The sequence below is a fragment of the Heterodontus francisci genome, chromosome 35 (assembly GCF_036365525.1).
Source record: "Heterodontus francisci isolate sHetFra1 chromosome 35, sHetFra1.hap1, whole genome shotgun sequence".
Lineage (NCBI taxonomy): Eukaryota > Metazoa > Chordata > Chondrichthyes > Heterodontiformes > Heterodontidae > Heterodontus > Heterodontus francisci.
In genome coordinates, this window is record NC_090405.1 from 36987191 (window position 1) to 37004044 (window position 16854).

Sequence of the window (16854 nt, forward strand, 5' to 3'; positions counted from 1 at the left end):
TGATTGGCATATTGTTAGAAAAATGGTGGCTTACATGAATGGAATTGGCTACCAAAGGGAATGGGATATCAACATCTTAACTGCTACTCAATTGTTATTTGGCAATGCACTTAATTTACTCCTCACATTTGTCCAGAAGTGGGCAAAGCCTTATGTGGAAGTGCGCATACAGTTTGTAGAATTTAACTAAATAGCAGGAATCATGGAGAATTCTGAAAGTTAATTCACTGGGTTCTTGTGATCTTGGACTTTTCTATATTTGAAACTGTCCCTTTGCTCTCATTTCAGTTTGTAGGGTCCATGAACTTCGCATAGTAGCACTGTAACTTGTTGGGCACAGGGACAGAGCAATTCTTTGCCCCCATCTTTAACTTCTATCAAATATTGTTCGAGTTAGAAAGAATTGAAAGAACTAAAGACTTGCATTTATATAGCACCTTCTCGCATCTCCCTGAAATGTCTCAAAACGCTTTATATCCATTGAATTTGAAATGCAGTGACTTCAGGTGCAGCAATTATTTTTCTCACAGTTGTGAACTGAATGATCGGTCAGTCTATTTGTGGTGATGTTGGTTGATGAAGGAATATTGGCCGCTGGAAGAACACTCTACTTATCTTCAAATGCTGCTGTGCGGTTTTTAATGTTCCTCTGAACCACTGGAACTGGCCTTTTAATTTAATGTCTCATCCGAAGTTGGTACTGCCTCAGTGCTCTGCTTGGTTTCAGATATGATCAAGTCCTGGATTGGGGTTTGAACCAAGCTAAGAGATGAGCATGCTACTAGATGAATCAAGCTGACATCCAATTTATCTTAGTTGGAAGTAATTATGCTGAAGTTCTATACCTTCGTCTTTTCTTCCATTGAGAGGAAGTATGATTTGCACAGAACACTCAGCAATTAGATGAACAACACAAACACATCTTCATTGCTGTAGGCAGCTATCTGTTTCCTTTGAAAGTAAAACATTGGAAAAACCGAATACGTGGTAAGTTATGAAGTTTATTTCTTGTTATTCTCTCCTTTTATTAATTTATTCTTGGGATATAGGCAATACTGGCAAGACTCTATTTATTGCCACTCCTAGTTGCCCCAGGCAGGTAATGGTGAGCCTTCCTGAACCACTACAGTCCTAGTGGTGAAGCTGCTAGGTAGGAAATTCCTGGATATTGGCACAGCAATGACAAAGAAACACCAATATATGTCCAAGTCAGGATGATATGTGACTTGCAGGAAAATCTTGCAGTGATGGTGTTCTCACAGCATTGCTGCTTTTATCCTTAGTGGTAGTGGAGGGAAGTGCTATCAAAATACCCTTGGTGAGTTATTGCACTGCTTCTGCAGGATATACATACTACAACCACAGTGCACTGCTGATGGAAGGTGTCAATATTTCATGGCCCAAGATTTAAGCAGATTGCACTGTTCTGAATGGTGTCAAGCATATTGACTGTTGTGGCTACACCCATCCAGGCAGTTAATGAATATTCTATCACTTACCTAACGAGTGTAGTAGATATTGGAGAGGTTTTGAACAAAAGGTTTTGGCGAACCACTTGTTACAGAGTACCCTGCCTTTGCCCCACTTTTATAGCCATTGTGCTGATCTGGCTGTCCAGTTTAGCTTATATCCATTGTTGACCTCAAGATCTTGATGTTGGGGGAGTTGTCAATGGAAGTGCTATTGAAGGTCATAGGAGATGGCTAGGCTTTTTTTGGGGATCTGACACTTGGGTGGCATGAATGATGCCTGCCAGTTGTCAACTAAAGCCTGGATGTTATGCAGATCTTGATTGGTATGGGTTGCTTCATTGTCAGAGGGGTTGTAAGTACAGCTGAACACTGTGAAATCATAACCAAACAGCCCTATTCCTGGCTCATTATGAAAGGAAGATCGTTGATGAAGCAGCTGAAGATGGTTGGACCAAGGACGCTTCTTTGAGAAACAATGGCATCTTCGGGTTGCAATGATTGGCTTCCAACAACTACAACCATCTTCTTTTATGCCAGGTATGACTCTAGCCACTGAAGGGTTTTCTCTTTAACCGTGCTTCCATCCAATTAGCCAGTTTTATTAGGGCTTATTTGTGCCATACTTTGTTGAATGCTGTTTTGATGTCAAGGGTGGTTCCTGTCACCTCTTCTCTGACATTCAGCTCTTACACCCATGTCTTAATCGGGGATGCAATGAGGTCCGGTGCCAAGTGCTTCTAGTGGAACCAAAATGAAAATGATTGAACTGGGTGTTTGTCAGTAAGTGTTGCCTGATGGAAGGAATCATCAACAGTGCCATTACTATTGATTGGAAGGAGGCTAATAAGGACAGTAACTGGCCAGGTTAGATTTATCCTGTTCTTTGTGAATGGGATATACCTGGGAAGTCTTTGCATTGTTGGGTAGATGCCTGAGTCTTAACTAAACTGGAACAGCTTGGTTAGGGGAGCATTTAGCTCTGTTGTGCATGTCTTTAGCTGTACAGCTTGTTTATTATCAGGGCCCATTGCCTTAACTGTGTCCAGTACACTCAGATTCTTCTCAATATCACAAAGATCAAACTGAATTGCCATATATGATATTGCGGACCTCAGGAGGAGGCCGTGTGCAGTTGTTTACAACACATAATGACGCTTGCAAGCGCTTAAGCTTTTGCATTCACTTGCTTGATTCCACTGTGGTTGAGAGAATGTTCATGGTGTCTCTTCCTCCTGTTTGTTGCCTGGCAGTCCACCACCATTCCCGACTGGATGTGGTAAAGCTGGTTGCTTGGCTCTGACTATAACCTGTGCTTGTGGCGTTCAACATGCAGGTAGTAGCTTCGTTAAGTACCTTGCCACATTGTCTTCTAGCTTGACGGCCATTGAGATGAGAGATGTGCTGGGCTATGAAGTCACATTGTGGTGGTATGCAGTTCTGCTGCTGATGGTTCACAGATGTTTTGGGTTACTAGATCTTTCCTTAATATGACAGTAGTGTCACTCTACCCATTGGGAGATGTGTTCACTGTGGAGACGAGACTTTGTCCTCACCAGGACTATGGTGGTCATTCCAATGCTATTGCATCCTCATATTAGTTCCCTTGCCACCTGATTGCAGGTCCTGGGTCTGGCAGCTATGTACCTAAGGACTTGGCCAGTTCAGTCAGTGGTGGTACTATCAAGCTATGATTTGTGGTGGACATTGACATCCCCCCCCATTGAGAATACATACTGTGAACGTACGAGCTTTCTTCAAACATGAAAATCTGATTTGTTCTGTTGGTTTAACTAAAATAGTACTCCAGATCTTCCTTATTTATTCCACTAATAGCTTATACCTCCCTAGAGTTACCTCTCATCTGACTTCTCTCTTGGCTGGAAAGTCCAAACTTTTCTAGACTATCATAACTCAGTGCTTGAATGCCAGGGATCAGTCTTGTGGCAAATCTCTGTTTCTCCTCCAAAGCTTAAATGCTTCCCTTACGTTTTGGTGGTCAGAACTGAATGCAGGACTCCAGAACAATGTACATTTTCAGCATGGTGCCCTCATGCTTGTATTCTGGTGATCGTGATATTTTCTTGACTTATTTAAAACTTCATGGAGTCAGGCATTAATGTTGAGAACTACTGGTGTCACTTGACTATATCACTGTGCCTTCACCTCTAATGGTTCTGTCTTGCTGGTTTGACATACCCAGGAATGATGATGGAAGTTTGTGATGTTAGCTGATAGATATGCGAGTCCAGCTAGTTTTCCTGACGTCGTGCTAGAGAGGATGACTTTACAGGGCTGACTGTACATTGCCCTAATAAAAACCTTGGATCTTTAGCAGTGGGTCTGTCAGATGTTTTAACCTGATTTTGAACTTTGTAGCAGTTGTCCACAACTGAGTGGACTGGAGTCACATGTAGACCAGACTGGGTAGGAGTGGCAGTCTCCCAGTTGTATTTTACAACAATCCGGAAGCTGTTGTTGGGCCACAAATGACCAAATTTATTCAGTTCAGTTATATAACTTGCTATGGTGGGATTTGAACTCATTGCCTCTGCTCTGCTGGTCCAGTGTCATTAGGCTACCATATCCTAGTAGAGCAGGAGTCATGAACAAAAGTTAGACCTCACTGTACTTGCATTTTGGCCACCTTTTGGGCATATATGTTCAAGAGTTCCTCCAGAGGCTAGCTTTACGACAACAACTGAAACTTAGATTTTTCAACCCTTTGTGAGTGCTTTTTATGATATTGTTATAATTCAGAAAGTAGTCCAGTCTGGATGCTAATTCCCAACTCATAGTAGCTGCACCATATGGATTTTGGCAGAGGTCTGGGACCATGTTGCCCATCCACTCTCCTGGCAGTAGAGGCGTCAGTCAAAGCAGGCTGAAGAATGAGGATAACCTGCCAATCTTTGGTGTAGTTAGAATAGATGTAGCTGAAATCTTCCTCAATTTTGATTCAAGCTCAACCTCTACATATGAATCAGTTTCTGGCCAATCTTTTGTCTGGTTTATTACAGATTAGAGATGTGTCTCATTCATTGTTTTATTGGGATTAAAACTTCTACCCATGTGGAGGGTAAATCTCAATGTTGACTGGTTAGGCCACATGGCCACTTCTCCTGTCTTGTACGTTTTTGGATCATTTTATAAACAGTTTTTTATTGTTACTGTTGATTTATCATTTTAATGAAGCTTGGATGTGTCAAAATTAACGTATCCCTGACTTATCCATGCCATATTGCAGGTGTCAGCCTTTTAGGTGTTGGAGGTGTCGTCTTTCGGATGAGACGTTAAACCGAGGCCCCGTCTGCCCTCATAGGTGGACGTAAAAGATCCCATGGCACTATTTCGAAGAAGAGCAGGGGAGCTATCCCCGGTGTCCTGGCCAATATTTATCCCTCAACCAGTACTTCAAAAAATCAAAGATTATCTGGTCTTTATCACATTGCTGTTTGTGGGAGCTTGCTGTGCACAAATTGGCTGCCGCGTTTCCTACATTACAACAGTGACTACACTTCAAAAGGACTTCATTGGCTGTAAAGCGCTTTGGGACGTCCTGAGGTCATGAAAGGCGCTATATAAAGGCAAGTCTTTCTTCTCTTTTGTTGGTCTCCAAAATCTCACTGTTGAGCTTCTGCCTTAAAGTGTGGATGTGAATCAGCAGAGATGGGAGAATTCTCATGGCACTAAGTGTAGTTTTATTTAAAGGAACAGTGTCCCTAGGTGATTTTCTTTCTTCCAGCTTCCCCCCCTACTCCACCACCCCACTCAGATTGGAAGAAATTTATAATTGTATGTGGAAGTTGAACTTCAACATCAAAAAATTTATACATTAAGCAAGTAATCTACTATCTCCTAGGTGGCTGATCATATTTCATTAACACTTGTCTGTTTGATTGTAGCGCTGGTCGGACTTTTTGGATCGTTATATGAATTCAGATTCTACCTCTCCTGAACTACGGGAACACCTAGCACAGAAACCTGTGTTCCTGCCAAGGTAAGGCTTTTCCAGTGACTAAACTATGAACCCTGGCTTGGCTATCAAACACTGAATCAGTGTAAATAATATTTGGAGGAAAGAGTCAGAGAATCATGGAAGCTTACAGCACAGAGACTGCCATTCTGCCTCAAACAAAAACAAGAAATGCTGGATTCACTCAGCAGGTCTGGCAGCATCTGTGGAAAGAGAAGCAGAGTTAACGTTTCGGGTCAGTGACCCTTCTTCGGAACTCTGCCATTCTGCCTGTTGTGCCTGTGTTACTTTTTGAAAGTGCAGTTGTGCTTAGTCCCACATCCCTGCTTTTTGTCCACAACCCTGCAAGTTCCTCATCCTTAAGCACCTGTCCAATTTCCCTTTAAAATTATTTATGGAATCAGCTTCTTCTAGCTGTTCAGGTAGAACAATCCAGATCCCAGCAACTCTCTTGAGTGAAAACATATCTCCCTTCTAATCTTTTATCAAAGAGTTTAAATCTATGACCTCTGTTATTGACCCATTCACCAGAGGGAGGTAGTTTTTCTTTATCAAAACCTCTCATCATCTTGAAAATCTCTGTTAGGTCACCTCTTAACCTTACCTCTTCCAAGGAGAACAGTCCAAACTTTTCCAACCTCTGCTCAATAACTTGAGATCCCTCATCTCTAGTAATATTCTGATAAACCACCTCGGTACCCTTTCTAAGGCCTTTTACATCTTACAAAGAGATGTCAGGTTCCAGTTATCTCCCTACAACTATCATCAGGGACACAGAGCGACTGAGCACTTGAACAAGGTGTGAGGGTGATCAGAGTCAGCATGGAGTTATGAAGAGTCGGTCATGTCTGACGAGTATGGTTGAGCTTTTTGAGGAGTTTGCTAATGAGGTGGACAGGGGAATGTCTATGGACATGGACAGTAAATACTGGCTTTACCAGTGATGCTAACCTCCCAAGAACGAATAAAAAACAAATCTTGTCTATGTGGACATCATGGAAGCAATTTGATAAGATTTTGCACAAGAGATTAACAGAAATGAGAGAGTGTGGAATTGGAGGTAACCTGGGGAGATGGGTTGATAATTGGCTGTTAGGTAGGACACAGAACAGGGATAAAAGGAATGTACTCCGATTGGCGGAATGTGACGAGTGGTACTCCTCAGGGATCTGTACTCGAGTCTCAATTTTTCATCATATGTATCAATGACTTGGTTGAATGAATAAAGAGTTGTACATTCAAGTTTGCAAATTATGCTAAGTTAGAAGGAACAGTAAGTGTATAGATGAGAGCAGGAAGCTGCAAAGGCACACAAACAGATTAAGTGAGTGGGCAAAACCGTGGCAGATGGAGTTCAATATGGAGAAGTATGAGCTATTCCAAGAAAGTCAAATCGAAGATTTTCTTACTGGCAAGAGGCTAGAAAATGGAGGAGCAAAGGGATTTGAGTGTCCAGGTTACTAAAAGCCAGTGCACCGGTACAAAAGGCTAATGGAATGTTATCTCAAGGGCCCTTGTACATAAAGGGGAAAAAATACCCCTCAACTGTGCAGAGACTTAGTCAGACTCCATTTGGAATATTGCGTTCAATTCTGGCTACTGTACCTCAAGAAAGATATATTGGCCTTAGAGAGTGAACAAGGCAGATTTACCAAAATGAAACAGTGGCTTAAAGGGTTAAATTATTAGGATAGGTAGTTAAAACTTGGATTGTATCTCTTGAGTTTAGAAGGTTGAGGTGTTTAAATTGATAAAAAGATTTGCCTAGAGTATATATAACAAGCTGAGGGAATCCAAAACAAAGCACATTCTTAAAATTAGAGCTAGGCCATTCAGGAGTGATATCAGGAAACACTTCTTTCACACAAAGATTAGTGGAAATGTGGAATTCTCTCCCCCAAAAGGCTGCAGATGCTGGGTCAATTGAAATTTGCAAGACAGACTGAAGTAAGAATATCAAGGATATGGAACAAAGGTGAGTAAATGGAGTCGAGTTCCAGATCAGCCATGATCTAGTTGAATCATGGAACAGGCTCAAGGGGCTGAATGGCCTCCTCCAGTTCCTAATGTTCAAATGAGTGAAAAGCAATGAAGAGAGACAATAAAAATAGATGGAAACAAATCAGAATCCGAAAAATGAGACAAGAGCTTGAATTAATTAAGTACAATAATTTGCACACACTAGTTTCAATACGCACCCTTTCAATCGTTCACTTAGCAAATTATTCTGGATGAAAATCTTGCCCCATAATCACAACCAGTCATTGTAGTAGGAGGAATCCTTGAGAGGTGAGAGGCAGCCAATTTATATTTTCATCCACTTTCACTTAATCACAGACCTGTTGATTCATCATGAGGTAATTATGGGCAACACTATACTTTTTTTTAAAAGAGTTTTACATTCAGTAACCTTGCCCATGTCATTCCACCTTCCCACAACTGCATCCTGTGGGCCACTCTTACTGCGTGAATTTAACTTGTAGCCTTGCTAAGAAATTATTGTCCTGAAGTGTACTTGTACATCCCTTGGAAGCTGAGTGCATCTTTCAATGCATCCATCTGTGTCATTCAAGCCCTTTTATTTATCACCTGCAGAGACAAGTATCGTGTCAATTTTTTTTCTTGCAGTAATGAGATTTAAGGTAAATCCATTTCTGAACAATGCCCTTACACAGGATGTAGAATGTTTTTCGCTTTACCAGTTCTCACATCACTCCCAACCACCAACACTATCACTCAGCAAGAAGCCTGGGGACTTATTTTCAAAACAATATATTCAGCCTCACCCTTCAGCCTACAGTTTTATTTAATTAATTTACCAGGAATTAAAAGAAGTCCATAAAGTGTTACAAAATAACTGCTTAAGGGTCTGTGTGCAGATCAGGTTCATCACATTGGGTCTAAGCCAATGTGTTTTAGATGTCTGTCCAATGTTTGCAGTTGCGAATGCAGCAGTGTTTCCTGTCCATCCTTTTTCTAGGTTGACTTTTGCATTGTTGGCACTTTTGGGAGTGCATACCAATATTTCTTTATAAATATACATAGTTGTTTACCTACATTTGGAGGATAAATTAAATATGATGGGCAGTCATTTGGCCTCTAGATGTGACTTACCATTTGTCCCTTCTGCTTTAAAACTTGGTTTAGAGTGTCAGCTGTGGCTCAGTGAGTAGCACTCTCACCTCTTGAGTCTGAAGATTGTGGGTTCATTTCGCAGTCCAGAGACTTGAGCACAAAGATCTAGGCTGACACTCCAGTATAGTACCATAGGAGTGCTGTACTGTTGGAGGTGCTCTCTTTCGGATGAGACGTTAAATCTATCTGCCGACTCAGGTGGACGTAAAGGATCCCATGTCACTATTCAAAGAAGAGTAGGTGAGTTATCCCTGGTATCCAGGCCGAAACCATCATCACCAAAACAGATTATTTGGTCGTTATCACATTGCTGTTTGTGCGAGCTTGCTAATTTTCTGCCAGGTTTCCGATATTAAAAAGAAAAGAGAAAGACTTATATTAATATATCTTTCATGTCCATCGGATGTCTCCAAAGTACTTTACAGCCAATGAAGTAGGAAATTACAGCAGGGACCGCACTTCAGAAGTACTTCATTGGCTGTAAAGCACTTTTGGGATGTCTTGGGGTTGTGAAGGCTGCTGTATAAATGCAAGTCTTTTTAGTGGACATCCTGACTGCTGTGAAGGGCTGAGGCTAAATTATTCTGGCAACTTCACCCATATCATTGTGCTCCTAATATCTATTGAATTGATTCCTTTTGTGGACCCTGGCTAGTGCTGAAAACTTAAATGTCCTTGATACAGGAGAGGTTGGGGAAACTCTCTTGAGGTTATGGGTTTGACACATTGGTGGGACAAAGTAAAAGAGATCTTTATACTGCACCTGAGGTTGCAGCACAATAGTTGTAGAATTGCCATCATCTGATGGTAAGGGTGAAATGGTACACCATCAAAGTATAATGAGAGGCAACAAGGATTGTTTCTGCTTTTATAATAAAAACAAGAAATGCTGGAAATACTCAGCAGGTCTGGCAGCAGCTGTGGAGAGAGAAGCAGAGTTAACATTTCGGGTCAGTGACCCTTCTTCGGAACTGGCAAATATTAGAAATGTCAAAGGTTATAAGCAAGTAAAGCAGGGGTGGGGCAAGAGATAACAAAGGAGAAGGTGCAGATTGGACAAGGCCACAGATTAGCTGACCAAAAGGTCATGGGGCAAAGGCATAAAATATGTTAATGGTGTGTTGAAAGACAAAGCATTAGGACAGATAGGGTGTTAACGGACTGAAGATTAAACAGCAGCAAGTACAAACATGAAAAAAATGGGGGGGGAAAGTGAGTAAGCAAACTGAACAAACTAAGATGAAATAAAATAAACACAAAAAAAAAATGTAAAAAAGAAAAAATAACTAAAAATAAAAGTATAATGGGGGGGCCCGTCATGCTCTGAAATTATTGAGCTCAATGTTCAGTCCGGCAGGCTGTAGTGTGCCTAATCGGTAAATGAGATGCTGTTCCTCGAGCTTGCGTTGATGTTCACTGGATCACTGCAGCAAGCCCAGGATAGAGATGTGAGCATTATTTCAGATTTCCAGCATCCGCAGTATTTTGCTTCTGTTTCTGCTTTTGGTAATTTGAGGATTTTTTTTTGATTGCATGGTCAGTCGGGCACTCTCCCTCCTGCTACAACATTAATGCTGCAGTATTTGCCTTTACTTCTGTTCACATTTTCTACAGCCTCGGGAACTCAGACTTGTGGACCTTTCCACCCCATTGTTTATGAATAGAAATCATAGGAAACTAAAAAGTGTTTTTTCCCCACAATAGCTTGTCACTGGTACATCTCTTGGACCAAATAATTTTATTGCTCGCACAGAGCTTTTCCATTGCGCTGCAAACTATTAAATGGTTGGATAATTTTGGTACAGTTCAAATTTAACAGGATTTTTCTGGGGTTTTTTTTATAAGCACAGTTGGAACAAGTGTTAACAATGTTCCCTCCAAGCTATACGGCTGCAGGCAACCCAGATGTTCCTGTGCAGGCCAAGCACAAGTCAACCTCTTTAAATCACCACGCGTGCACGGTGGCGCAAAGAAATTTGAAGGGTCCATGCACTTAAATGAATAGACCATGCTGTATGAGAAAATTGAGTATTAACTTAAAGTTAACCTGAATAGTAAAAATTTGCAAGACCATGGGGAAAGCGCAGGAAAGTGGGAGTAATTGGATAGCTCTTTCAATGAGATGGCACAGGCATGATGGGCTGAATGGCCTTCCTCTGTGCTGTAAGATTCTATGATTTTCATGTCTGCTTTGGAAAGTTGTTGCAAGGTTTGCTGAATAGTAATTTGAGGAAACTTTCAGACGCCCTGGCTTGGTTTCGGTATAGTCTATACTACCAAATATAAACAGGTGCCGGCTTTCTGTCTTGTTGACTGTCAGTGCTTCCTCGTTCGTACAGTTTGGTCAAGTCTCCAAAAGGTGCAACTCTCAAGTTCTACAAGGATTGTTAAACTGTAAAGTAAATATGATGAGGAGTGAAGGGAGAGGGTTATTAAAAAGAATATGAGGCAAGGATGAAAGTGGGGCCGGGTGGTGTTAGGATTGTGACTGATGTTTTGCAGATCCTGCATATTTCCTGTAGATTTTCCCCCTTCCACAACATTTTTGTTTCATTGCACTTGTTTGAGTCACTGATCTGTACATTATTTTTTGCAGGAATCTGCGTCGAATTCGCAAGTGCCAACGGGGTCGGGAGCAACAAGAAAAGGAAGGGAAGGAATGCAGCAATAAGAAATCTATAGAGAATGCAGAGAATTATGATAAAGCACAGTGCAATTTTAAACTCAACTCCTATAAGATGGTGTATGTCTTCAAATCAGAAGACTACATGTACAGGAGAACTGCGCTGCTGAGAGCTCGTCAGGTCAGTATACTGTTTGAAAGTTCATAGAATTTGCATGTGTTGAGGTTACAAAAAGGAAAATACTGCGGATGCATACCTGAAATATGACATAAAACAGAAATGCTGGAAATACTCAGCAGGTCAGAGAGAGAAATGTAGGGTTAATGTTTCAGGTCAGTGACTTTCCATCAGAACAGTTCTGACCTGAAAATCTTAAGTTTCTGTCTGCACAGATGCTGCCTGACCTGCTGAGTGTTTCCAGCACTTTCTGTATCTGTTGAGATTAAACTGTTTTAAGCCTCGTCTGTTATCTATGAGCATCATTGGAATGGTTCTATTAAAAAGGGACTCTGACCGTCAAGACCCCATTTTAAGAAAGCTGTTTAAAAAGAATTACATCACTTGTGTGCATCTTCTATGAAGGAGAATACTTTTATGTTTTGTCCAGTCCTTTTATATCATTAATTTATGGGGATTGAAACTAATTTCCTACTTGGCCCCAAAACGATCTCATTAAATGCTCCATGTATACATTTTAATGGTTTCTCAGAGGGACACTTTGAATTTCTCTCATCGACGCTGAAAATAAAAATATTTTTAAGATTTAATTAAGCTGGTAGAAACTTCAAGATAGGGGCAAAGTCTTTTGAAGAAGTAACAGCTGTTTAATGTAAAGACACGGTGCATACTTGTCTTTATTCTGGATAAATTCCGTAGTCAAGGCCCAAGGTATTCTTTCTTTTCAAATATGGTCTTTAGAATTTGTCTTGTCTTTTATAATTGATTTTGGACCCTTCTGTTTGATAAGTGAGTACTTATGATCGTCTAGAGGAGTTTTACAAGTTACTGACAGTTTCCTTGCTGTGGTTGCAATGTGTACTACAAAAATCTATAACAATCTCACTTAAACAAAAGCAAAATACTGCAGATGCTGGAAATCTGAAATAAAAGCAGAAAATGCTTTGGAAAATATTATTTTTCTCTCTCCTGACAGGCTGAGTGTTTTCCGACATCTGTTTTTATTTCAAGCTTAAACACTTCTACTCTCCTTCTCGTCCCTTCTTTCCCCATATTGTCTGTCTTCTTCCCCAATCCTTTCTTTTCCTTCTACTAATTTAACTTTATTTCTAATTTGTTTTAACAAAAACCTATTTCAGTATTTAATCTGTAACAACCAGCGACACTTTTAAGTGTCCCGCTGTCTATTTTGAAGATGGGGCCCACATCAAAAAGCAACACAGCTAATACTGTGGTACTCAGTTTGAGTTTTCTGAAGTCCCAAAGCTTTGAATTCAATGAGAAGAAATAGTTGCAGTAAAAATGAAGCACATCTTCGGCATCCTTTGTATTTACTAAGTGTCACTGCCATCTAGCAGCAGAATATCCATACTGCACTGACTTAGTTTTATTATACAGACAGATAGTTCAATTTGTCCTTTTGGTGGGGTCTGCTTGTAAAAAGAACATAGAGACTGGGAATAGGAGTGTTATTAATATCTCTATAATCATTAGTTCCCTTCTTAGCATGTTTTTATACACTTCTCTCTGATAAGTGTCATTTGAGCCTGAATTAGCTAATTTCTGGGAGTCTGCTCCACAAAAGAAAATAAGAAATAGGAGCAGAAGTAGGCCATTTGGCCCTTCAAACCTGTTCCACCATACAGTAAGATCAGCTGATATTCTCTCTCAACACCATCTTTCCGCACGATCCCCATTTCCCTAAATTTCCTTAGTACCCAAAAATCTATCGATCCCTGTCTTGAATATACTCAATGAGCATCCACAGCTCTCTGGGGTAGGGAATGCCAAAGATTCATAATCCTTTGAGTCAAGAACTTTCTCCTCATCTCGACCCTAAATGGCCGACTGCTTATTCTGAGTCCGACCCCGTGTTCTAGATTTCCACTATCCTGTTTGCTTATTTTTTTCCTAACCTGTAACCTTGTTCAAGGCCACTATACTTCAATTGTACATCTATTGAATTTCTCATTGAGTGACAGTGATGATGTTTCACATACTTTTTAAAAAAACTTTCCAGTTAATAAGATCCTAATTGGTTTCAGTAATCAATTAGCTATTGACTGCTCTTGGATTGTTATCATTGGTTTCCTTGAATTTTCAAGAGGTGGCAGTCAGATAGCAGTAGCACTTTTAGCTATAGCGTATGAGGAACTACAAACAGGCAGACTGGCCCAACAATCTCCTGCTTTGCCTCCAAGACTGCCTGTAGCTCCCATGTAGGAGGACATATGAGTGTCCATTATGTTATAATGTTGTAAGCCATTCAAAAGGTAGGAAGTGTCTGGGTGATGCTGCTTATTGAGTATTCTCTTTTTCCACCCCCAACCCCCCCCCCTCCCCCCCCAACAGTATATGGTGCGAATGCATTTGGTATCGATTGTTGGAAAACTTGCTTTGGGCAGCCGCTTTAGCTGGGAGGCAGGGGACCATTGAGATGTCAATTTCTTGTTAAATTTGGTGGGTATAATTGACGGCTCTCATTGTTTTTCTCTTTGGATTTAGTCTCACGAGCGAGTCAGCACACGGTTACACCAGCGGTTTCAGGCTTGGGTGGATAAGTGGAGCAAGGAGCACGTGACTCGTGAAATGGCTGCTGAAACCAGCAAGTGGTTAATGGGAGAGGGATTGGAAGGCATGGTGCCTTGCACAACCACCTGTGAAACAGAAACACTGCACTTCATGAAAATCAACAAATACAGGGTGAAATACAGTGCTTTATTCAAGGGGCCGTGACCAATTCGCACAGCAGGTCCTCCCCTCCAGCAATGTGCCCATGTTGTGGCATCTAATCCAATGCCATACACCAGCTCCCACACAAAAAACACTGCTATGTTTTTGTAAATACTCTGTACATATTGTCAACAGACTTTTTTTAAAAAAGAACCAATCTGCATCAATGTGCTAGCATTACCTACTAGCTTATTGTGTATCATAGTATGAGGTGGCTTGAAGTTAGTTAATATGGAAAAATGAGGCACCATTATTAAAGTTTTTACCAAAGGGATTTCAGAGTAATTGTAGCTTTCTTTGTGTGTGAATTTCTGTTAGTGAAAAGATATTTCATTATGTACAGAACACTTGCATCATTAAGTGTTCCTGTGCAGCATGCCATTACATAGTACATTTTGGCCTTTTTGTTTTAAGTTTTAATTCAAGTTTGCTCGTCTAATAACAACTGGACCAAACTTCATGGCAGACATCATTGGAACTGTCCAATCACCTTTTCTTTTGTTATGGAAACATTGAACTCTGGGTCTCTCAGGGTAATTTACCTGTAACCTTTTTTTAAACCTGCCTTAGTCTTCCAAACACAATTTGCTTCCTGTCGGAAGTCTGGCAGACTGCTGGTTCCAGTTTTATGCAGTATTTGACCCTTTTGATTCGTAGCTTCAGGTATTAAAAGATGTTAATGAGCAAGTGGTTGACTGGCTGAAGGGTCTCTCTTACTAACATGGCAGCTGTCCATTCAGGTTTCCTTGGTTCTGTAGTATTTTCAGAAATGCATCTTGATTCTCGCATTTGAAGCCTCTTGTGAATACAATAGATACTATTGGAAGCTAATGAAACACATTGGGTGTGGTTTTTTTTAAAACGGGTCACAAAGAAGAACTTTGAAAGATTTTCTATGAACCTTAAATTTGGTTGGCTAGAACATACGCTATCATACACTGAAAGTGCTATAATGTCTGAAGCACAAGACTGTTAATTATGATGCCTCTGGAAATCAGTTTTATACATTTAATAACATTTCCCCATCCCCCATCTTATTTTAATGCTCAAACTGTTCTTTTATTCATTGAAACGTGATTTTTTCTTTTAAGAAAAATGGTTCAACAAGTTCCATTTTTATTTTGCTGAGACTGGACAGCAACCGTACATGTCACGTGCTTCATTCCATAAGCTGATGTTCCAGCACATTCTAGTCTTGTTACAACTCTGTTAGCCATGGAACTCAATATTCGGTTTTTGACAACAAGCAGACTGGTAATTTGGGCTTAAGTTGGTCCATAAAAAAACTTGCACCATTTTATAAATTTCTATGTAAATTAGTTAAATTATCTTCATTCCCCTCCTCCGTCTTTTTCCTGGAACCTGTGATGTGGGTTGTTCACCTTTGCTCCCCAGGCCAAACTGGATAGTGGTTTGGCAAGCATTAGAAGAACTAATCTCATCGAGGTAAGATTTGGCTAAAGGCAACTGGAAAATCCCGTAACTTACATTTTTTTTTACTCATCCACTCGCCCAACTGTCGATATTAACCTCAAATTGTCCATTTAACACGTTGCTTCTGTTCAGATAGCCACTGTGCTCATCAACATCATGATCAGACAATGTCAGAGACTGATTTGTACAGTTTGCCCCAGCAACCTCTCTTTTTTCACTTTGTAAAGTATAAGAGGCAGGGCTTTTAAGCCAGCTTGTACAATGCATATATATTGCTTTTTGTATTCTGTACTGTGATCTTTGGCCACCCACGTGTGATTTCTATACAGAAATTGTAAACTTGACTTGTAGTTCAGTATTTCCCATTAAAATATCGCCAGGGCTGAAATCTGGCTGTCTTGTGTGAAGTGTATTTGTTTTCATTAATTTCTTTTTCGACTTGTTTTTTCTGTGATTTTTTTTAAATGTGCAATAGAAATGACTTTTTTTTTGCATCTGAAGTATAAGCTGTTCTTGTGATAACCTCCTCACTAGTCTAGAGGTAGGCGGTTAATTGCTGTATTCCCTACATTTTGAAACGCAAAAACGTAGCTTTTTTTATACAGACAGAGATCCAGTTCCATCCTTGTATGCTTCAAGAACAGCCGGTATATGTGTAGTACAAAATATTAGAAACTAAATAAGTAAAGATTAAAGCTACAACATTTGTACCATTTAAGGAATTGGGATAAAGGCTTGAACAAAAATTAGTAAAAAGGTGTGGGGAAAGAGCAGGAAACAAGATTAGAGTAGGTAGTTCCAATTAGGATCCAAGAACTGTCGCAATAGGCCAAAAAGCCGCCTCCAGCTCTGAAACCTCTTCTGTTTGTGTGATTAGACAATCATTTGTGCCCTTAACGGAGAAGCTAACTGGGTGAGTAAACACTTAATGTTTTTTCATCTATTATGCAACTACTGTGACAGGCTAGCTAACCAAAGTGGGAAAACTCGCAATAACCGTCTGTAGTTTGATGTTCAAGTGGAGCTACATTGCCCTGCCATGCTACACTATGGGTATTTACAGTCTTTTATTTCTTAATGTTGCGACTTCTATTTAATCTACCTCTGGGAAATCTTCCTCAATCAGTAGCGCGTATTATTTTCTAACCTATGAGCCCGAGTGTTCTATCCATTGAGTGGATTGCTCATGGGGTGTGATCTGAGGCATGAGTTATAATGTTTACCTGCTAAGTTGGTGTTGTGTTTAATCTGCATATCCAGATAATTTGTAGCTTTCTGCAAAATCATGAAATTATTTAGAATTATT

General features: G+C 40.3%; 1 protein-coding gene across 4 annotated transcripts in view; it reads left to right on the plus strand.

The window, feature by feature from the left end:
• sin3aa (SIN3 transcription regulator family member Aa) overlaps window positions 1-15936 on the plus strand; it is a 122746-nt gene extending 106810 nt beyond the window's left edge. For 2 of the 4 annotated variants that reach the window (XM_068015350.1, XM_068015352.1), the window contains 3 exons: window positions 5375-5469; window positions 11177-11384; window positions 13887-15936. In XM_068015350.1, the coding sequence (XP_067871451.1) occupies window positions 5375-5469; window positions 11177-11384; window positions 13887-14117 (534 nt within the window). In that variant the 3' untranslated portion in view covers window positions 14118-15936. Of the gene's footprint in view, window positions 1-530; window positions 988-1817; window positions 1835-5374; window positions 5470-11176; window positions 11385-13886 lie in introns of those variants that run through there. The other 2 variants (XR_010969464.1, XM_068015353.1) reach the window with 2 other exon arrangements.
• The last annotated feature ends 918 nt before the right edge of the window (window positions 15937-16854 follow it).